This window comes from Rhinatrema bivittatum, chromosome 7 (genome assembly GCF_901001135.1).
Source record: "Rhinatrema bivittatum chromosome 7, aRhiBiv1.1, whole genome shotgun sequence".
NCBI lineage: Eukaryota > Metazoa > Chordata > Amphibia > Gymnophiona > Rhinatrematidae > Rhinatrema > Rhinatrema bivittatum.
This window is the reverse complement of record NC_042621.1, coordinates 48,960,870-48,985,087: the sequence shown is the minus strand read 5'-3', so window position 1 is coordinate 48,985,087 and position 24,218 is coordinate 48,960,870. Positions and strand designations below refer to the sequence as shown.

The following is a 24,218-nucleotide window of genomic DNA, read 5'->3' as shown; positions in this document are numbered from 1 at the left end:
GAAAGGTCTCTGAGCTCAAATAACCAATACATCGGAATTTCTGAGTAATTTGTCAAAATGGGATAAAACATTGATGAATTCTTTTTGCTGTTAATTTGTATTGTGTGCAGTTTTGTCTAGTTCAGAGGGGGGTTTTTTTCCCTCTATCTGATACTAACTAGTACAGGTTTGATGGCTTAGCAATATTTGTTTATTTAGTTTTTTTTCATATGGCGCTTTACAATCATAACTAAGACATGAAAGTCATATGGAACAGAATGGTCATATGGCCCAGCAGCCAAGAGATTTAAGAGGTTGGAGGATACACCAGGTTAAGGAGGTTTGTTACTGGCAGAAAGAAAGGAAGCCTCTTGGACATCAAGAGGAAGTTTATTTTAGTGGAAGGGAGATACAAAGAGCAGCACAAGATTCAGATGGAGAAAGGCAGCATACGGCAGCAGACAAGAACAGATGGTGAGAAATGACCATGTCTAGTGCCTAAAACTTAATTTAGAACCAGTAGAAAAAAGGAAAAGGAGGGGATTGTGGGAGAATAGTGAGGATGCTGGAAACCAATACAGGTTGCTCATGTCCAGAGAAGCTGGAGAGGTTGAATAGAGGAACTGGAAAGAACGATAAGAAGAGTGTTTGAATAAATGTTTACATAAGTCCTCTGGAAACTAGTCCAAGTCCAGGAATTTGTTTCTAAGGAGCCATCAGATGATAATAGGCCAATCTACCTTATAAATGGCCTGTGACCGACGGCCCGCAAATGCGCAGTGTCACTCCCGCGCCCCCCCCCCCCACCGAGATCTGCCGGCAGATCTCGGGGGGGGGGGTCACTCCCGCGCCCCCCCCCCCCCCCCCGAGATCTGCCGGCAGGAGCGGGAGGAGTTAATGGAGCCGGGTGAGGGTTGCGGGAAGTCGCGCTTACGGCGCCGGGAGGAAATGGAGGTGGGTGAAGGGAGGGAAAGGGGGACTGAGTGAGTGGGAGGGAGGGAGGGAGAGGGGGACTGAGTGAGTGGGAGGGAGGGAGAGGGGGGACTGAGTGGGAGGGAGAGGGGGGACTGAGTGAGAGGAGAGGGAGGGTGGAGAGGAGTGGGTGGGGGAGGGGGGTGGTGAAGAGTGAGGGGAGAGAGAATGAGGGGGAGGTGAGAGACAGAGGGATGTAGCCCGTTTTAACGGGCTTTACGGCTTGTACTGAAATATTCTGCAGTGGGGCTCTGTTTTATAAGGGTAAAGGTTGAATCTCTATCAGTCACCCAAAAGCAATGTTTCTCAGTCTGGTCCTGAAGAACCCCCTCCCCTAGCCAGTTTGGTTTTCTGGATATACAGTGAAAATGTATGAGAGAGATTTGCATGCACTGCCTTTATTGTATGCAAATGATCTCATGCATATTCATTGTGGATGTGCTGAAAGCCAGACTGGCTTAGGGGTACTCCAGGACTGGGTTGAGAAACACTGCGCTGCATACAGGATGTGCATATCATGATTTTCAATTTTTTATTTTTTAAACATCATTAGGATTTTTTTTCATTTTTAAATATTTCAAGTGTGTACTAGCCAGGATTTCTATTGAAAACCACAATGAGAGGGTAACTGTCTACCCTTAACATAAGAGTTGGAGGTATTCTGCACAGAGCAGCAATTACTACTATAAGAAACTTGCTGAGCAGACTGGATGGCCACTTGGTCTTTTTCTTCCATCATCATTATTATGTTACAAAGCTTGATGTCTGTGCTATGTTTGCAAAGCTTGCTCTTCCCATTTTTTTTTTCATTTTTATTATTTATACAATCAGTATATTGAAATCCATAAAAGTGTGTTGCAATCCACACCCCAGAGCGTGGAAAGGAAATGAATGATGGCATTAGGACAATGAAAGCCGTGAATTACATCAGCGTAGTTTAGAGACTGTTTAACACAGTTGTATCGGCGTAAATGCAACCCCCTTCCCTTGCACAGTTTGAGTATATACGACGTCCTCAATCTCACAGCAGTCTACATAGAACGATCCTAATGCGACATTGCAGTATCTTTTGCAAATGGTTTGTTGTAAACCTCATTTACGCTCCTTTTCTTAGCCTTCCTTGGTTGTGATACCTACTAGAACTGCTCTAGGTTACTAAGAAATCATCTCCTTTTATGAAAACAAAACAAAAAATAAAATCTGAATCACAGGTGAGCTGCAGCTCAAAGCTGTTTCTTTTGGCTGGCAAAGGAATAATTATAAATTAAGCATTCTGCAAATTTTTTCTATCATATGAAGATCTTTTACTAGAGTGTTTTATTGTACATTATTGTAAGAAATAATGAAATCGTAATGCTCAGCATAGAGATTATTGATTATCTCATGTGATAGGCAGATGATTTGACCTGCTCGTCATAAAACTGAAGAGCAGGTCACATGCATTTTCTTACACATTTGAATATGAAATAAATAGAGCATGTTAGCTGGTATTTGCTACAGGCAAACGATGAAAAGGGATTTTTGCTTGTCCTGTTGCTATTTACCGTCAATTAAAATTTTAGTTCAGCGAAGCTGAAGGCTTGCAGTAAGTTTTTCACTATAAACAAAACACACAGGCCGATGCAATATTTACTTGCGTAAAACGGGCGCTCATGATTGAGCACCCGCTCTCTTAACACATGCCCAGCCACCTCTCCTAGCTGGGCATGCGTGGTTCCTCCTACTTAATATCACGACAATACTAAGTGGAGGAAATACAGAAAGAAGGAATTTTTCTTTTTCCAGTGAGCCCTTTGCCGCGTTGCAATGGGCGCATTAACCGTGCGAGAAATGTTTGAATCACAGGGATTAACTAATAGCCTCGTCTACATGGAATTTACATGGGATGAGTGCTATTAGCTGCGCGCTTGATTGGATGCATGTTTTGGACACACTAATCCCCATATTTCATCGGGGGTTATGGATGTGTGTCCAAAATGCGCATCCAATTGTGTGTTATGCACTGGGGCCAGCGCACAGCTTAGTATTGCATCGGCCTGTGTGAGAAGATTCAGCTACATACCTTGTATGGATGCTGTTTGCTTGTATTGATGTGAGGTTTTAAAAATTATGAGAGAGATTTTAAAAGGAGCGCGTGCGGCATACGTGTGTGAAATCGGAGTGGCCTGGAAGGGAACTTCCCTTCCCCCTAACCTGACTTTCCCACCCCTTCCCCTAACCTTTCCTCCCCCTAGCCCTACTCTAAACCCCCCCCCCCCCCAATTTGTATTTAACCTTTTGCGCCTGCCAGCACGCGATCCTCCAACACAGCGGATATGGCCGCTCTGTCTGAGGCCTCTGGCCCCGACTCGCCCTGCCCCTTTTATAAAGCCCTGGGGCTTTACGCGCATCACCAGGCCTTTTTAAAATAGGCCCAACGTGCGTAGACTCGGTTACGCCCGTAACCCTTTTAAAATCCGACCCTATGGTTTCATTTTTGTAATTTGAAACCACACAAGGAAGGGGGCTGACTATCTGGAGATTTTTGCCCCATGTTGTTTTTTTCATGTTTAAAAAAAAAAAAGAATGTTCTGGCCAACTGCGAGGATATTTCCGCTTTGCTCTTGTGCATACTTTTTGGTACATCTCTGGTAGAAGCAGAATAGATGCCCATGGGGCACATTTTCAGGGAGAGCTAGCAGGCTAAATCCCAAGGGGGGGGGGGGGGGGGGGTGTGAACATTTCAACCTGCAGAGCAGATAAGTTTAGCTGCAATGCCAGAGGCATTCCCGGTGGGGTTAAGGGAAGATTTAACTGACTGGTGTTGAGCAACCTAATTGCAGGTTTAAATTTGGTTGGCTAGATCTGGGCAGATGTTCAGCCAGCTAGGCTGCAGCTGAAAATTAGTCTAATGTAACAGGCTATCTTAGATGCTGTGGTCCAAGCTGAAACTGACCCCTATGTAAATAAGCAATTGGAATGGTTTGTTTCAGGCAAAGAAACAGCACAGGAGGTGTGTATATGGGAATAGTAGGGGGTCTATTCCTGAGCCTGAGCAATTTTGGCTAGTGGAAAATTATTGAACACACTCTGCTATGTTCTGTCTGAATTGTCCAGGCATTTGCACCTTAGGAGCCCAATAATTTTCTTTGCCCCTTCTGATACATTTTAATGTGTCATATGTTCCACATCCAGATTGGCCTCAGACGTATAAAACTGCTTAGCCAAGTAAATAGCATTTGAAGTATATTACTTTTCATGCTAGTCAGACCAGCTTGAGGAATATTTGCCTATGTCCACTGGAGTTAAATTCATGTACATCATTTTTTGCACTGAGCCAGATTTCAGAAAAAGAGGCCATTGCACTTTATTAGCTTTTGCTTTACAAGAGTCTTCCTCCAAGAGTCTTCACCACTGCATTCATCAGAAATGCTCTTTAATTTGTTTGTCTTACCTTACAATAGGTAAGATAAAAAGATCTTTGTTCTACACTTTTGAAAAAGTGTACCCTTGTTTTTAGTAATGTTTAAACTTTTGTATAATATATTTTAGGTGAAATCAACTCAAATTGCTTTATTAAACTTTAATTGCAACAGTCTAAAATATAGAATTAACTTAAAATAACTGATCTAGATTGTGATTAGCAATAGTCGACTTGTCGACTGGTTTTTATTGCACAAATGTTTGAATTTGTAGTTTGCTGAATTTCTGCTTCCTTTTAATGTAAAAAAAATTCAAACAGATGAAAAGGAAGGAAAAATACATTTATATAACCCTTGAGTCTGCCTATGGCCATAGTAATATACAGAGAAATTCAATACATTTGTTGTTGGCCTATTTTCTCTTGTCAAAGACTAGCCTCTTGCCTGTTCTTTGTACTATAAGGGAAAAGGAATCACATACAGCCAACACCGAGAAAGCTCTTGGAAACTATCCACACTTTGCCCTAACAGTCTGCCTTTATAATAACTTGCTATTTCAACAAAGTTGAGACATGCCACTGTCCATTTGGCATTATGCTGATTGTGCCTAATTAAGACCTGGCTAATTATTTCTGATTTTACATTTAGCCTACCATGCTTCTTTAACTTTGCAAACCAGATTTGAATCCAGGTTTCCGAAAGTGAAAGTTGACGCAAAGATGGACATTGCTAACCTTACTCTTCAGCTCTAGGAAACAACTCATTTGGTTAACATTTTGGGTACATTTTTCATTTAATGGGCAAGAATTACCCTGTTCTTGCAAATAAATTTTGATTTGTGCAATTTAAAGTATAGGCTGAAAATGTACACCTAATAACAGTTGTTGGGATGACTACAATTAACAACTTCCCTAGGACTTCACAAAATCTCAAGAGAACTGGGAACATGTTGATATACTCCACTACATTTTAAGACAGCATAAACCAAATACAGGGCATATTGCAGATAGCCCTATTTTTCTGCATATTGCAGAAAAATAGGGCTATCTAGCCCTGTCTAGCAATATGCATGAGATATATATTAGAATAAAAAGGACCTACATCAGATTTTAAAATGCTTCTTTTGCGAAGGGCTTGGTTATCCTGACAATTAAATGTTCTTGACTGGTAGAGTCTAAATGTAAATAAGCCTGGCATTAATGCATTTTTGTAATATGTACTCTATAATTAATTGTATCATAGAGGATATATATATATATATATAATGGAAAACAGAAGTCGCTAAGCAGGAAGTGAATCTGCAAAAAGGCTTGGAGGGGTGCAAAGTCAGATTACTCCTCCAGGTTGCTCTAATTATCAGCGCCAATGCATACATTGCAGCTAATCCTACCAGGCATTGACTTTGTCAGTATTATATAGGTAATATGTTCTAAGGTACATAATCAGTTTCACAGTCATATGGAAATAATGTCTAGTATTGCATTTTTAATAGTTCCAATGTAAAAGCATTTGGTATTTAGTTTATGGGAGGCTGCAGCAAGGACTATACTCATCCTTCCTATGCTTTTTCAGTTATCCAAGGACAAGCAGGATGCTAGTCCTCACATATGGGTGACATCACTGACAGAGCCCTATTGCGGGAAACTTTCTGTCAAAGTTTCTAGAAACTTTTGACTGGCACTGTGAGACCACTGAGCATGCCCAGCATGCTATGATATTCTCTGCCACAGGGGTCTCACTCTAGTCTTTGTTTTTCTGTGCTGCTATAAGCATCGTGGAGACAGGAGCTCTGTGTTTCTTTACTCACTTCTGACTGAAAAAGTCATTTTTTCCAAGTTTTTTCTCCCATACGGAATCTCACTCTCCCTTTTCTCACTGGATGGTGAGAAATTGATAGCGTTTTTACGGTAGTAAAAACGATAAATTTTCTCTCACAAATTTTCTGTTTTCATCGACGGCTGTCGATACTGACATGGCTTCGGGTTTTAAAAAATGCCCGATTTGTAATCGGACCATGTCAGTCACAGACCCACACCTAGAGTGTGTCGTCTGTTTGGGCGAAAAACATGACATTTCGTCCTGCCAACAATGTCAAGAAATGACTCCAAAGGGAAGGAAACTTCGGCAAGAAAAAATGGAGCATCTTTTTCACCTACAACTCCTTCCTTCACCTTCGATGTCGACAAAATCATCCCCAGCAGGAGTTACAAAAAAAGTCCTGTTGAAGAAACGTCGACTGGAAGGATCTGGGGATCAAGCAGCGCCAACACCGTCGACGGCATCGATAAGGTCAGTAACAGAAATACGGCCTAAGCATAAGCATCGACATCGTCATGCCCCGACACCACCGTTAGCTCCCTCCCCGGGGGAACAGAGCGCGAAGCAGCAAAGACAAAAAGATACACCGCTACAGTCTGGGCCTACTTCGGTACAATCAATACAGCCATCACAGGAGATATTGTCTCCTCCTCCTCCGGCGCCAGCCATTCCACAGGACTTGTCGATACTCATTAAGCTGAAATGCAAGCCCTAAAAGACCAACTTCTGGCAACCACGCCAGTGACGTCTCCTACACCGGTGATGTCTCCGATGCCGGTAACCTTACCGATGACGATGGCAGTATCGATGCCGGGATCATTCCCGATGCCGGGGGAAACCCCGATGCCAGTGACATCGATTCCACTGCTGACCTCGATGTCATTCCAAAGTCGATGCCTTCTGTCTTATCAGACATCATGCCGATGTCAATGGCTTCATCGGTTCCAGCACCGATGCCCATCTTCACCCTCGCACCGACACATGGAAAAAAGGGAAAGACATCGGTGACTACAAGAAAACCATTGAAGACACCAATATCTTTATGCCGAAGCCTTCACCAACGGCGCCACTCCTTCCTGGGGCTCAAGGATCCACAGAGTCAGCACTACATAACATCCTTATGAAAAGATATCAGGATTTATTGGATTCTTTACCATCTAATCCAAGAGAGGATAATCCGGATGACTCCTCTCCTGAAGATCCTTTACCAGGACCTTCTGGCCTTCCTCCCCCACCTAGGACTTCAGCACCTCCACAACAAACTCAAGAGTATGATACTTGGAGTGACACTGCTTCAGACACATCATCAGAAGGTTTTATGTCTGACCCATCACCACCACATCCCAGAAAGCAATCTCCTCTAGAAGACTTCACTTTCACCACTTTTGTACAGGAGATGGCGGACTCCATCCCCTTTAAATTAGAAACAGAGCAGGACACTAGGCAACAAACCTTGGAGGTACTCCAGTTTGTCGACCCTCCAAAACAGATAGTAACCATTCCAATACATGATGTTCTCTTACAATTACAACATCGTCTGTGGGAACATCCCTGCTCTGTCCCAGCAGTAAACAAGACAATGGACAGTACCTACCTAGTACAATCCACTCCTGGATACCAGAAGTCACAACTTCCTCACCACTGAGTGGTGGTGGAATCAGCACAAAAGAGGTCAAAAAGAACAAGAATACATTCATCAAACCCCCCCAGGTAAAGACCATAGATTTCTGGATTTCTGGGTCGTAAAGTGTTTCAAGGAGCCATGTTGAACTCTAGGATTTCTTCCTATCAGCTCTACATGACCCAGTATCAAAGAAATTTATGGAAACAAATTCAAGAATGTGTCCCATCTCTCCCTACTCAATATCAGACTGCCCAGGCCATCATCCATAAGGGTCTGGAGGCCAGAAAACATGAAGTCCGGGCGGCCTATGATGGCTTCAAAACAGCTTCAAGGGTGGCTGCATCAGGCATCAGTGCCAGGAGATGGGCATGGCTTAAGGCCTCAGACCTTAGACCAGAGGTTCAGGATAAGTTAGTGGATCTCCCCTGCCTGGGAGAAAACCTTTTCGGATCCAAGGTCCAAGATGCTGTGTCTCAGCTCAAAGAACACACGGAAACACTGAGACAGCTTTCTTCCCTCCCACAGGATCCCCCTATGCACACTGGGCGTAGGCCTCAACGAAAGGACACCAGAAGACCTTTTTACCAGCAGCGGAGGTATTACCCTCCTGCATCTCGACCCAGGCTTTCTAGAATACGACAAAGACCGCAACCAAGACAGCAGAGGGCAGCTAGGCCCCAACCTGCTCCACAGACAGGACCGGCTGCTGGTTTTTGAAACCACATCCAGAGAACTCAGCCTTTTCTCAAATCCTCAGCCAGAACTTCCAGTGGGAGGCCGGATATCCAAATTTTACAACAATTGGATACCAATAACATCAGACCAATGGATCCTATCAATAATATATCGAGGATACCAACTCAATTTCCTCTCAATTCCCACAGATTTTCCACCAAGTCAACTTCATCTCAGCGAAAATCACATGCTTCAATTACAAGTAGAATTATCCACCCTTCTGAAAGCCAGGGCGGTAGAGCCGGTGCCCCGGTCTCAGAGAGGCAGAGGATTCTATTCCCATTTTTTCCTCATTCCAAAGAAAACCGGAGGCCTTCGTCCCATCCTAGACCTCAGAAATCTCAACAAATTTCTGAAGAAAGAAAAGTTCAGGATGGTTTCTCTAGGCACCATGCTTCCACTTCTTCAAAAAGGAGATTGGCTTTGTTCTCTGGATCTTCAAGACACTTACCCTCACATTCCAATATTCCCTCCTCATCGCAAGTACCTGCACTTCATGGTGGGCCATCAACATTTTCAGTACAGAGTTCTGCCATTCGGCCTAGCCTCTGCTCCCAGAGTATTCACACAATGTCTGGCAGTAATAGCAGGACATTTGCACAAAGTGTCCATGTGTTTCCATATCTAGACGACTGGCTCATCAGAAGTCAATCTCTACAAGGAGCTCTCGCTTCTCTCAATCAAACAATTACTGTCCTCTATTCCATGGGATGTCTCATCAATTACCAAAAATCCCATCTTACTCCATCTCACCTGCTTCAATTCATAGGAACAGAATTGAACACTATCCTCTCAAGGGCTTTTCTACCCGAGGATCGAGCAGACATACTTTCCCTTTTGGCAAGCTCACTTTGGCAAACTTTCCCTTTTGGCAAGCTCACTTTGGCAAACTTTCCCTTTTGGAAAACTTACTAGGCCGCATGGCTCCACAGTTCACGTCACTCCTATGGCACGTCTTGCCATGAGAGTAACCCAATGGACTTTACGATCACAATGGATCCAAGCCATTCATCCACTGCATTCTCCAATTCAAGTCACCCACCAGCTACGTTCATCTCTACTATGGTGGGCAAACAAGGACAACTTGCACATGGGCCTACCCTTCCAGCAACCAGTCCCACAGATAACTCTAACTACAGATGCATCCACCTTGGGTTGGGGAGCTCACATAGACACTCTCCAAACCCAAGGTATTTGGACAACACTCGAAGCAACATTTCAAATCAATTTCCTGGAGCTTCGAGCTATACGTTATGCGCTGCATACGTTAAAGGACTGCCTTTCACACAAAACTGTTCTCATCCAAACAGACAATACAGTTGCCATGTGGTACATCAACAAACAGGGAGGTACGGGCTCATATCTCCTTTGTCAAGAAGCTGCACAGATTTGGGGCTGGGCCCTGAACCACTCAATGTTTCTCCGGGCCACTTATCTGGCAGGCATTCACAGTGTAGTGGCAGATCGACTCAGTTGTCAGTTCCAACAACACGAATGGTCCCTGGATCCCACAGTAGCGACCAGGATATTTCAACATTGGGGTCACCCGATAATAGACCTCTTTGCATCACATCTCAATCACAAAGTGGACAACTTTTGCTCCCTGCACAAACAGAAAAACCAGCCAGCCAAGGACGCCTTTGCTCACCCTTGGACCTCAGGCCTACTATTTATTTATTTATTTTACAATTTTATATACCGATATTCTTGTAACAAGTTACAAATCAATTCGGTTTACATTGTAACAGTTAACAGTGCATCAAAGAGTGCATTACATTGAACAAGGAAGTACCAACGTGGATCATAAAACTAAAGAAAACCAGGGAGATAACTCAAAATACTTTGACCGGCTAGCAAGGTAAAGATTTGGTTTAAAACCGGGGTTGAGACAAAAGACCTTGGGATTGGGACTTATGAGCGACATAATAATGATTGTCTGAACAGAAAGAACGCTGCAGGAAGGCAAGGACAACTAGCGAGCGACTGGTTTGAATCTGCAGAACATAAGAGTTAAGAGAAGGCCTGATTGAACAACCAGATTTTGAGTCTTTTTTTTAAATGTGAATGGACAATGTTCGAGCCGGAGGTCTGGCGGAAGAGAGTTCCAATGTGTTGGTCCAGACGAGGAGAGGGCTCTCTTTCTTAATGTGGTTTTTAAGGGGGGGACCTGGAGGGTGTCTTTATACGCTGCTCTTACTGGTCTGAAAGGTAAGCGAGGTCGAAGAGGGATTTTGAGTTCTAGCGGGGTGATGTTGTAGAAGGCTTTGTGGGTGATCGTTAGAGCTTTGAACAAGATTCTAAATTTGATTGGGAGCCAATGGAGGTTCTTCAGGATGGGAGTGATGTGGTCCCTTTTCTTGGTCCTAGTTAGAATTCTGGCTGCGGCATTTTGCAGCATCTGTAATGGTTTGATAGTATTAGCAGGTAAGCCGAGCAGAAGTGAATTGCAATAATCTGTTTTTGAGAAGATGATTGCCTGAAGCACTGTACGGAAGTCGTGGAAGTGGAGGAGAATTCTCAATCGTTTTAAGACTTGAAGTTTGAAAAAGCCGTCCTTAGTAGTGTTATTGATGAAACTTTTGAAGTTCAGTTGTTTATCCATGATGACTCCTACGTTTCTGACTTGGTGGGAGAACGCTGGAAGGATAGCGGGGAGAGTGTTGGGCAGTGTGAAATTTCCTTCGTGAGTGATGAGTAGGAGTTCCGTCTTGTTTGTGTTCAGGATCAGGTTGAGGCTTGTTAGAAGGCTGTTTATAGATTTAAGGCAGGTGTTCCAGAGATCCAGGGTTTTGTCTAATGATTCAGAGATCGGTAAGAGAATTTGAACGTAGTCTGCGTATAAGTAATAAGGTTTAATTTAGAGAGGAGTTGGCAGAGTGGGAGCAGGTAGATGTTGAAGAGGGTTGGGTATAGGGAGGATCCTTGTGGGACTCCCAGAGTAGAGCAGACTGGGTGGGACTCTTTATTGTTGATTTTGACCTTGTAGAACCTGTTTTGAAGAAATGACCTGAACCAGCTAAGAACGGTGCCTTTGATGCCAATGTCAGATAACTGATCTAAGAGAATGGCGTGGTTCACCGTGTCAAACGCCGCCGAAAGGTGGAGGAGAATTAGAAGACACGGTTGTTTTTTGTCCAGACTCAGGAGTATGGTGTCTGTTAATGTGAGTAAGAGAGATTCAGTGTTCCGGGATTTCCTGAAGCCAAACTGATAAGGGGAGAGGATATTGTTGTTGTCCAAGTAATCCATGAGTTGCCCATTTACTATTCTTTCCAATATTTTAGAGATGAATGGAAGGTTTGCAATCGGGCGGAAATTGGCTGGGTCGTCAGGCGGTAGATTTGGTTTTTTCAACAGCGGTTTTAGGATCGCAAGTTTGAGGGGATCAGGGACATGGCCCTGAGATGAGCAATTTATGCTCTCTGCAATAGGTTTGGCGATGGTATTCGGGATGGAGATGAGAAGATTGGAAGGGATCGTGTCCAGGGTGTGCGCTGCCGGTTTAAGCTTCTTAAGAATGATTTCGATCTCTAAGGAGGAGGTAGGCTCGAAGGTTTCCAGATTTGTACTCGGATGTACGGATGCAGTAATGGGGGGTGGAGGGAGAGGTACCTTGTTATCCGTGAGCGGAGCAATTAGGTTTGAGATTTTATTCTTGAAGTATGTGGCTAGTTCCGTCGCTTTGCTTGCAGCTTGATCATCTGGAACAGACACAGGTAAGGGCTTGGTGAGGGATGAAACAAGAGAAAATAAAGCTTTCGGGTCGAAGATGAAGTGATGGATTTTTTGAGAAAAGAAGTCTCTTTTTGTGTGGAGGATGGAGATCCTGTATTATGCATATTGATTTGTATGATGCATATTGATCCTGTATTGATGCATAATGGATTTGTATACTATACGCGTATCCTCCAATACCGCTCATAACCAAAACTCTAGTAAAGCTACAACAGGACAAGGGGTCCATGATACTGATAGCCCCGTATTGGCCTCGACAAGTATGGTATCCCACACTTCTAGACCTCTCAGTCACGGATCCAGTTCGCCTGGGAGTAGCTCCCACTCTCATAACTCAGGATCAGGGTCGGTTGCGCCATCCCATCCTTCAGTCCCTATCCCTGGCAGCATGGATGTTGAAAGCTTGATTTTACAACCACTTAATCTTTCAACCAATGTATCTCAAGTGCTTATAGCTTCACGTAAACCTTCCACACAAAAGAACTATTCTTCCAAATGGAAGAGATTTACTTTGTGGTGCAGACAAAAGAATATTGATCCTTTCACTTGCCCCACTACTTCTCTTCTAGACTACTTATACCATCTTTCAGAATCTGGCCTCCAAATTTCATCTGTAAGAGTACACTTACAGCTTACCATCACAAGATGGGAGATGCACCAATTTCCATACAACCTCTTGTCAGTAGGTTTATGAGAGGTTTAACTCACCTTAAACCACCAATTCGGCCACCAGTCACAGAATGGGACCTGAATCTGGTTTTAACAAGACTCATGCATTCTCCTTTTGAACCCATAGATTCCTGTGACCTTAAATTTCTCACATGGAAGACTATCTTCCTCATAGCCATTACATCAGCTAGAAGGGTTAGTGAGTTACAAGCACTTGTCACGTACTCACCCTATACAAAGTTCCTACATGACACAGTGGTTCTCCGTACACATCCAAAATTCCTCCCCAAGGTAGTTACGGAATTCCACTTGAACCAATCCATAGTTTTACCCACATTCTTTCCAAGGCCTCATTCTCACCAAGGGGAACGGGCCTTACACACCTTGGACTGTAAACGTGCGCTGGCATTTTACTTAAACCGCACTGCAGTCCACAGGAAATCCACTCAGCTCTTTGTATCTTATGATCCAAACAAACCGGGTAAAGCAGTGGGTAAACATATTCTATCTAACTGGCTAGCAGATTGCATACAGTTTTGCTATGAAAAAGCAGGCCTTCCTCTCCAAGGGCGAGTAAAAGCACATTCAGTAAGAGCAATGTCAACCTCAGTAGCACACTATCGTTCAGTGCCAATCCTTGACATATGTAAAGCAGCAACATGGAGTTCTTTTCACACCTTCGCAGCTCATTACTGTTTGGACAAAGAAGGACGACAAGATTCAGCCTATGGACAATCTGTCTTAAAGAACTTGTTTCCAGTTTAATCCCAACTCCTTATACAACCAACCTGCTGTGATCTTCGGCTGACTCCTTTTCACCAACAATACTTCACTGTTACCTCAATTCCAAATGACTCAGCCTCTAGCTTGCTAATCACCCATATGTAAGGACTAGCATCCTGCTTGTCCTGGGATAAAGCAAAATTGCTTATCTTGTAATAGGTGTTATCCCAGGACAGCAGGATGTAGTCCTCACGAAACCCACCCGCCACCCCGCAGAGTTGGGCCTTATACCTTTATTATTTTATTTTGCTAAAGCATATTGCTACATACGAGACTGAAGAGAGACCCCTGTGGCAGAGAATATCATGGCATGCTGGGCATGCTCAGTGACCTCACAGGGCCAGTCAAAAGTTTCTAGAAACTTTGACAAAGTTTTCCCGCAATAGGGCTCCGTCAGTGATGTCACCCATATGTGAGGACTACATCCTGCTGTCCTGGGATAACACCTATTACAAGGTAAGCAATTTTGCTTTCTCCTAGGACAACAGGATGTTAATCCTCAGGAAACCCGCCCACCTCCCCGTGGAGTTGGGTTCTCCTGCATTTTGTTATTTTAATTTTTCGCTTGTGAATTCTATGTTATGAGACTGAAGGGGGACCCCACGTGGATGCACAGGTAGTGGCATGCTGGGCATGCTCAGTGTGCTAGTCAAAGTTTCTAGAAACTTTGACAAAAGTTTTCTGTGCCAGGCTCCATCTTATGATGTCACCCATCTGTGAGAACTAACATCCTGCTGTCCTAGAAGAACACCTGTTACAGGTAAGCAACTCTGCTGTATATAAGAAGCCAAAAATATTCAAAAAGTCCGCTTTGTGTGTAAAACAAGAAAAAATGGTGCTCTTCGGCCCAGCTTACACACACAAGTTGCCATTAATTACACGCAAAACCAACTTTGTTAATTCGGCACACTTTATTACATTGTCCCAAAATCTGTTATCTAGACAACCTACAGTTGAGCAAGCCAGCAATTTGTTGTTCAGCGCTGCTTTACAGCTGATATATTCAAAGGCAGAATGTTTCATTCTTACTTTTGTGCTAAGATGATGATTCTACCTCGACAGAAACAGAAGATTTGTTGAGAGGCTACTCTCTAATCCTGCTCTTCCAACCACTCTGGCATATCTTGTGTTAGCTGCATTTTCCTATTCCTAGTACCCTGATTCATTCCCATTTTAACATTTCAGCCTTCTAGTCTAAAGAAATAATTTTCCCAGAATACTCAACTAGGGTCACCTCCTGAATAGAACCTAGTAATAGGTTCTACGTCAACAGGTTTGAAATCTAGCATGATAATCAATGTTTATATAGCCTTAAGGGTAATTACAGCTGGTTTTGGAGTATATTCCTCCACTCGGAGAGTGGAAGGAGTTTCTTCCCAGACCAATTCAGCAATGAGTGATGGTACTTGCAGAATGTATGGCAAAGTGAGGACTGTGACATGTTGGAAGTTCTAGTTGAAACGCAGGCAACTCCACAGCCAGGTCAGTCTGGCAGGCTGGGAACAGAATTAACAGTACCATAATAACTACAAGTTAAAACAGTATCAAGCAATGATAGCATCAACTGTCTGGCAGGCTACAAGTATAATAATAACTGGGAAGTCCTAGCAGACTTAGCTGAGTCTGTCTAGCACGCTACATGCTTCTTGTGTAGACTGGGTTAGGTCAGCAGATTGGTGTTGACAGGGTATAGTTCAGAAATGTCACAGAGGCCAGATGATCATGCTAGTTTGTTTTTCTAGTCCTCTTTCTACTCGTTTCTTGGTGTTGAGGAGTGGATGGTCATGGCCCCACCATTGTGCATGTGACCTTTTAATTTGGCAGAATGCCGCAGCGGTCTTCAGTTGTCTTCTTCATCCCACAGTACCTGGTTTTCTCTAGTGATCTTTCATCCAGGCACTAGCCAGGCGTAATGCTTCTTAGCTTCTGAGATGCAACAAGCTCAGGCTCTTCTAGGCCAGTGTTGCTGTGTGCTACACTGATATTGGTGGCTATTTTGATTATTACAAAGCTTTGTGGTTAGATGCAGGAAGGGAGGGTGCTGGATATGAACTAAATAGATCTTGTATGCGCAACTTACTTAAGATGGTGAAGTACAAATACTTTCTTGAATGAGGAGTGCTCTATGGATAGCAGTTGGGATATTATCATGATTTCTGTGGCACATACCAGATAATCACAGTGCTGTACAGAGATATGTAATAAACAGTCCCTGCTCCATAGAACTTACAATCTAATCAAGATGGACAAGAAAAACATAAAATAAGTTTTGAGCTAAGACAGCTAAGAAGAATTAAAATAGGTGGTTATAGGTAGGATTAATTGAGTAAATCTGAAGGAAATGAACCCTCTTAAGAGTCTATATAAAAAAGAGCCAGTTGATAAGTTAAGAGTTTAATTGAAGACAGGGAGCAATTTAGTTAATTGGTGAAGCAGCAATAAATTAAATGTCTGCACCAGAAATATCGTTGGCAATGTGGACAAGAATAACTGGACAAATGGGATGGTTTTGTTGGTCTTTTTCTGCCATCATCTACTGATGTGAAAAGCTTATACCTTCAGTAATCATTTTAGGTAATTTTTATGTTGGTTGAATAAAAGAATTCAATGTAGACCAATGTGTCGAGTTCACCTTGTTGAGATGATCATGACTGATGTACTTGTCCTGTGCTAAGCTTGACTGAGAGCCTCCAAGAAGGCTGCCCTTGTGTTTGAACAAGAAAGCCTGTGAAATTTTACCCTGCTCACCCGTTTTCTTTCTAGCCAGTTTTCATACAAAGTTGGTGCTTTAAAATATAAGAATGGCAAAAAGAACTCGGTGAGGCAGATTCTGTGGCACTAGGCAAATTCTGCAGCGATTCCTGAATTTTCAGAATTGGATAAAACTATGGTCTTAGAGCAGGGGTAGAACATGTATGTATTTATTTATTTATTTATTCTTGTGGGACACTTAACCAAGCCAAAATTCTTAGGAGCCCGGGAAAGAGGAGAGAATTGTTTATAGCTTTTTTTTTCCTTCTTATTTCAAGTTTTGCTCTCCCTTTCTGCTCCCAAATTTTGCCCATTCCTCTAGCTTATATTCCTTCTTATATGGCCCTCAGCAGCTGCTCCAGATGACCGTTGATCTTCTGAACTCCAACTTGCCACTGCTTGCCCTAGCCCTGGGCTTCCACTGTTGCTCCTATTTGCCCTGGTTCCTTTGCCCAAGGGCAAGCACAGGGCATCATATTTTGGGTGCTCGGGAAACATGATACCCCAGTTTTTTCATTCCTGGCATTAAGTATAAGTACACTTTGTAATGTATTTGTATAAATGCTATGAAACCTACTGTGCTTCTGACCTCTGATATACTGGCATGACAAAATCTGGTTTGTGTGTTCTCCTAGGGGGATTATTTGTGCTTCATTGAAACTACAAAAAAATGCTACTGAAATGATAGCAGAAACCAGTTAACATTTATAAGACCTAAAGCTCTTATGTTCCAGAGTACAACAAATCATGAAGTGATATATTTTTGGACATGAAGATCACTGGTTTTGAATAAACATGCCAAATTTCAGCTGGGCAAATGTCTTCTACCTAAGACTCCATTACCCTAGTGTAAAGCAATACTTTATGAGGGTAACACAAGGTTTTGATTAACGAGCAAAGCTGCATACTATAGAAATGGGAGAGAAAGAAATGGCTTTCAGCAGTTTTATTCAAGCACAACTGTGCTTTGCAAAATAGACCAAAATGGTTGATTAAAAAAAAAATGTGTACAGCAAAAAGAATACTCTAGTACAGATGTTTACTGTGCATACTGCTGTCCTATTACTGTAGAAGATTTGTATGGCTCCTACATAGCCTATTTGCTTTGATAAAGAAGTGACATACAGGAGGTAGTGGAGGGACTGAGTTTGCTGCAGATTAATTACAGCAGAGGAAATGGAGTTTTCACAGCTACTGTGTGTGCCCTCTCTTTTCTCTCAAAACCAAATATGCATTTTTAGAACCATATGGGCAGCATTATTCCATGCAACAGAAGGTAGTTCACAATCCAGAAAGAACCTTAGTGGAGTAGGAAGTCATCTTTCGTCACTCATCATACCCCCAATCAAGATGCATAACTTAAACTGCCGTACTACTTCCCAAGTGTTTAGAAATCCTGCTGGGCCCCTAGTGCTTCACTGCGAGCAGACGCATCAGTGTGTGCATGATGCTGTTTTGTGAAATCCTTGTACCATTCCCACAGGTACAGCAGGCCCATTAATATGGGTTTTTGTCATGTCAATAGATAAGTTTGATCTCCATTAGAACCCATGAGTTAATTTCTTCTTCTTATTAGATCGCTTTCTTTCAAAGCACACAGCAGCAGTTAATTGAGCTGTTTATTTCTTCTCTCTTAAGGGGTCGCCTGGCCAGATATGCACCGTCTGGCCGACAGAGTCCATCTGGAGGAGCTGACGAAAATTGGCATCCTCAAAGGCAATGTGGAGGACATGGTGAAGGTTCATTTGGGCGCGAGATTTATGCCACACGGACTTGGACATCTACTTGGACTCGATGTGCATGATGTTGGAGGCTACCCAGAGGTCAGTGCTAAATTATTCCTGGTAGTTGTGCAAATTAACTGCTTTAGTGGTGAAGAAGGCCGCCTTTATGAAAGCACCCCTAGTTAACGTCTTCAACAGATCAACTTGGTTGCTTTTTGCTGTTTTTATTTTTTTTTCATTGGGTCGTATTCCTATCTCTTCCTTCTATTTTTAAAAATTACTGTATTACATTTTTAAGTTGCCCTCTTTATGGTGAACCACACTGTAAAAAAAAAAAAAAAAAATGTCCTTTGCATGTTTTCTGTGTTGTGCCCATGTGCGGAGTTTCCGATGAGCGTCTGTACCCTAATTGACTTGGGTTCATAAAGGAGAGAATGGCTAAGCAGAAAGAGCTTTCAGCGCAAACAGCTCTTGAGAAACACACAGTAAATATTAGAAAAACAAAGTAGACTGCAGTGGGTTTGCTTTTTAACTGCCTATTGCATGGTTTAAATTCTTAGTCCTAGTATTGCTGCTTTAAAAAAATAATTTGGACTCAGAATTTATTTAGGTTGAAATACTTCTGGAAAGATATTAGCATGCAAAAATCCGGTCTGAGGAAGTGGTTTTCTGTAAAAATGTATCCCCCCCCATGATTTGGGGCTTAGCACATGCCTGAGATGTATGTTTCCTTTCTGGTGGTGCTCTGACCTCCGGCTTATTGCTCTGCCGCTCCACAGCAATTTAGTAACTAGCTCAGCAGCGGGTTGGAGGGGAAAATCCCTATGTTTGGGGGAAGAAAACCTTTCATCACTACCTATAACAGGAGAGTTGGAACCATTTTGTATAGTTGGGGGGGGGGGGGGGGGGAAACTGTTTTTGACGTGTAGGAGCTGGGAGGCAGGCATTCAGCCCTCGGTGAGGCAGCGGCAGGAAGTGTGCTGGCTGCCTCCCGCTGGCAAAAACGCAAGCAGGTCAGGCGCAAATGGAGGCGGCGGGGCACGGGAGAAGTGCCACGGGGAAAATTCAAAAGCAGCACTTAACCTGTTCCCCCCCCCCCCCCCAGCACAAACGGTAGCTGCAGCAGCCTCTTCCTCTAGTCCCCGCATGCCAAGAAAGAAGAATCCCATCGGCCACGGGAGGCTAATTCTGCTGTCTCCTGTGCCGATTTTTGGCTGCTTCTGATTTTGCTTCGGGCGCACGCTATTGCCCGGGGCCGACGCTGTCCAACGCTACTTTTTGGTGCGGCATGGCTATTTCTTCTTCTTGCGCACCCCACTGCACATCACTTCCTGTTCTGGGGGCAGGGGTGGGAAGAATAAAAGGCCCAGCCGCAGTTGCCATCCTCCACTAACAGTGCTGCCGTTCCCTTCCAGGCTTGAACGTGCTGATAGCCCAGGCGGCAACGGCAGCAGTGGAAGATAGCCTGCCTCTCGCTCGGTGAGGGAAAAGGGGGGAAGAGCAGCGGGAGTCCAGTTGAGGTGCTGCTTTGGGAGGGAGGGGTGGCCATTTGGGTAGAAAGGCGGCTTGAGAATGAAAGGAGCCTGCCGCAGAGGAAAGCTGGCGGAGGGCCTCGGGGGAGGCTTCCGCTCTCGGAGAAATGTCACATGGCTGCTGTTGGTCGTCGCGACCAACACCTATCACGTGATTGGGGTGACCGGCCCACCAGGGCATGCCCGAAGCCCTGATAGGCCAATCCGCCCCTGCCTGCACGGGACTCTGAGGAGTTGCTACCTCAACCTCGATTTATTTAGAATCCCAATTGTGGGCGTGACTATGTAGGGTTTTCAAACCCAAACTTTAAAAACACAAATATCTCCTTGGGCATAACATAAAATTCAGAAAGACGAGGGGAGACTGTAATGATTTGGTTTGTTTTAAGGGTCAACTGGGTTAGCTGAACAATGTTTTCCCTAGTACAGCTACTTTAAAGTAGGACATGGTAAGTAGCCTTCATGTTTTTTTGATGTTAATCAAACTTTAATCTAATCTACTATACAATACAAATCATTTTATGCATGTATAACTTAAAGGTAGGAGATAAAATGAGAACATCTGTTAATTATGGAATTGAATCATAATCCTACCTTGCTCAATAATGTACGTATTAAGCAGTTAGAAGATTGGAGAGGGTTACAAACGTAATCATACTCTGATAGGGAGGAGGGCTAACAGATTGTTATAATCCTTTAGGGCCAGGAGCAGGCTGACCATGATCTGGGCCCCCAGGAAATACATAGTAACATAGTAACGACAGCAGATAAGGACCAAATGGTCCAGCCAGGCTGCCCAGCAAGTTGCACATGGTAGTAACTGCTGCTCCATGCAGGTTACCTCCATGCCTTCTATTAAAGTAGTATCTGCTGCTCTGTGCAGGTTGCCCCCATACATTCTGTTAAGGGTAGTAACTGCTGCTCTGTGCAGGTTATACCATGCACCCCTTTCTTCATTTCCACCCTCTAGCCTCTAGGGATCTGCAGTGGCTATCCCATACACTTTTGAATTTATTTACTGTTTTCATCCTTACCATCTCTTCTGGGAGGGCATTCCAGGCATCCACCACCCTTTCTGTGAAGAAATACTTCCTGATGTTGGTTCTGAGTCCCCGCCACCCCCCAGAGTTTCTTTTTGTGACCATTAAGGGTTTGAAGTTCATACATCATTAATACCTCTCAGTTATCTGAAGGTCTGTATCCTATCTCCCCTGCACCTCCTCGCTTCCACGGTGTACATATTCAGATCCTTCAAAAGTCTTCTGAAACAGAATCCATACCATTTTGGCCCCCAACTAACCCATCCTTGGCTAGGGGAAGAGTGCTTTGGGCCCTTGGGCTCTGCCCTTTTGCATGCCCACCCCTGTTTATGGCAAAGGGGGTCACCAACAGAGCACCTCGAGAGGCAGAAACCGGTCTACTTTTGAGGTTAACCAAATATATAAATGAATCAATATCTACAGTTTCAGAATGCAGACGACTCTCACATTCACTGTGGATGCCCTAAAAAAACAGACCCACTTTGTGCCCCCTCTTCTCCCTTCCCAACTGATAGCCAAAGTTTGACACCTTCAGGGTATATGAATGTGTGTCAGCAATGGATCTTGATACCAACACAAACTACTCAATCCAGTTCACTAAATGCAATTTTATTTTCTTGGCTCAACTTACTGAGAAGTTTTGCTAATGTTTTTTCTATGATTTCTATTCATCTGCAATTTGCTGTCACTTAAAAGCAACAATGAAATGTACGTAGTTGATTCCTTGAAACTGAATGATGAAGCTTTGCCTGGTAATCCTGTAGCTTAGAGTGCCTTCATAGGACACTACACTGACAAAAAGAAGAGCTTTTACCTACCAACTGCATACATAAAACAGATTCAAACAACTGTAATGACTAGAATATGGAATGTGGAGTGAGCAAAAGGTTGTGTTTTTTCCTTTCAAGCTATTATTTCAGGACTAGTGGAAATATACTAATGCAAAAAAAAAAGAAAGCCACCAGAATATCATACAAAATACAAATGACCAATACCTTAAACACAGTGACACTTTGATCTCATTGACTCAAATTGATTAGGTTGAAATGTTTGTTTTATGAACATATGCCAGTACAATATTATGCTCTATATATTAGATGGCAAAGGAGTTGGAAATAAGGGCATTTCAGCACCCTCTGATGCTAAAAAGCTTCAAAAGGAAAAGGGCAGCCTGCAAGGAGGCATCACCAGCTAGGGCTTAGGGTCAGAGAAGGCAGTCCACCACAACCGAGCCGCGTGAAACTTTGGCCTCGCCAGTTTCAGTCCAGGCAAAAAAGGACAGAATGCGACACGAGGACAAGCTCAGCTGTGTTAGCACACTAGCTAGGGGCGTATCTAGAAAAATGAAAAAGAGAATATGGAGGAGAGAATTCATTGACATTTTCTCACGCCTCATACCAGATCAAGAAGAAGAGCACAGTGAAAGCAAAGAAAAATATTCCACTGCCAAGGGAAAGGACAAAAAACCAAAAGTAGCAAAAACGCTTAGTAACTGGGTTTCGGCCTTCCACATATTCATGTGTAATAGTTGAGATGGTGCCCGACCAATCACCCTACCTCATTCGGTGCCTTGATTCAATCATGAAAGCGCACAAAAGCTATGGTGGTTGGGCATGGCTCAACTACGATATCAAATTTAGAGAAGCCATGGCGGAGGCTAGCTCCATATCCTGGCGACAAAGGGTCATCAACCTGTGACTGGATGAGATGCCATTGTAGAAACATAGTGGATACAATCATCCTTACTATCATTTCGCATCCAGAGACCAGTCCCGAAGTACACAGTCAAAGAAGCATGATACTTGCAGGCAATTCAACACCGGGCACTGCACCAGGGCACGCTGTAAGTTTATTTATTTATTTAGAACTTTTATATACTGACATTCATTTGCATATCACATCAGTTTATAATGAACGGAGAAAATAACATTGGAAAGGAAAATAAAAGTTACATTTAACAGGGAGATGAAGGAACAAAGGGGGAAATAGGATAGAAAATAAAGAGGGTCAAGCGGACCAAGGCAAGGTGTATATAAATGAATTTGAGGCATAAATAAATAAACTTGTGGGGAGTAGGATGGGGGGGGAGGGAGGGAAGGGTGGATGGATAGAAAGTACCAAGAGGGGGGAGGATGGGGGGGAGGTTATGTAAATGCCTGTTTGAATTGCCAAGTTTTTAATTTATTTTTTTTTAAGTTCTTGTACAATGTTCTTGGCATAGATCAGGAGGCATAGCATTCCATATTGATGGTCCAGCTATGGAAAGAGCTCGTTCTTTGGTGGAGATATGTTAGGTGAGTTTGGGCGCAGGAGTGAGGAGGCATCCTTTATAGGCGGATCTGTTAGCGGTATGGTATTGTAAGTTTAGGCACACATGTGTGAATTGCGGAGGGACGCACCCTGCAACACACTGTAGAACGCCAAAAGACAGACCTCAACCTCCGCCTTACCAGCACAACGGTGATGGATCTGGCCCCGTCCCCAGTCAAAATTAAATCAATGACCCCCTTGGTTGGAGCATTACCCACACAGCTCACAAGCGAATGAAATAACAAAAGGATTCACAGTAGGCTATCCAATTCCATGCTCAGAAGACCCTCCGCCATCACCACACACCGTCTGCAAATTCTCATCTGTAAAACATCACAAGGATGAAGCTGGAAAAAGATAAAACAAGAACTAGCACTAGGCAGGGTAGGAGGCCCGTTTAAGGATCCTCCCCCCCTTCCGTAACGTTGTCATATCCCCTCTGGACGTTGTACCAAAGAAAGAGCCAGGAAAATTCAGGTTGATACACAGCCTTTCATTTCCAGCAGGCCGTTCAATAAATGATCGACCCGCATTTATGTGCAGTCAGATACGCCTCGCTAGACCAGGCCATAAAGATCCTGCAGGGCCTCGACAGCCGGGCTTTCCTGGAAAAGGCAGATGTTGAATCCACTTTCAGATTGCTCTCGGTACACCCGGCATCATTCCACCTATTGGGTTTCAAATTCAGGGGAGACTACTTCTTCGACATATGCATCACTATGGGATGTTCGATATCTTTTGCCTATTTCGAAAATTTCAGTTCTTTTGTACACTGGGTAGTGGAGCAGGCAACGGAATCCAAGCAACTAGTTCATTTCTTAGACGATTTCCTCTTCATAGGCAAGGATGAGTACGATTGCGTTGGCTTCTCTCAGCATTTCAAAAGATTGCTGGGGAATTTGAGATTCCATTAGCGCAAGGCAAAACGAAGGGTCCATCCCAGAAGATAGTCTTCCTGGGAATTGAATTTGATACCCAAGCACGGTTATCCAGGCTTCCAGGTGACAAAGCAGCCAGGCTTAGAGATTCGCTGCTGCTCATGATCGACGAACAGTGCCCAGGCCTTTTTAGACCGGACGGAGTACATCTGTCAGACATAGGCCTGGATGTTTTCAACTCTGGCCTACAAGACGAGCTCGAAGCTA

The 24,218-nt window shown here is 43.6% G+C and overlaps 1 protein-coding gene across 1 annotated transcript in view; it reads left to right on the top strand.

The window, feature by feature from the left end:
- The window catches only part of PEPD (peptidase D), a 766,251-nt gene that overhangs the window by 698,483 nt on the left and 43,550 nt on the right, over positions 1-24,218 (top strand). Inside the window, exon 13 of the mRNA XM_029608350.1 lies at positions 18,106-18,290. Coding sequence (XP_029464210.1) covers positions 18,106-18,290 — 185 coding nt within the window. The remainder of the gene's footprint in view (positions 1-18,105; positions 18,291-24,218) is intronic.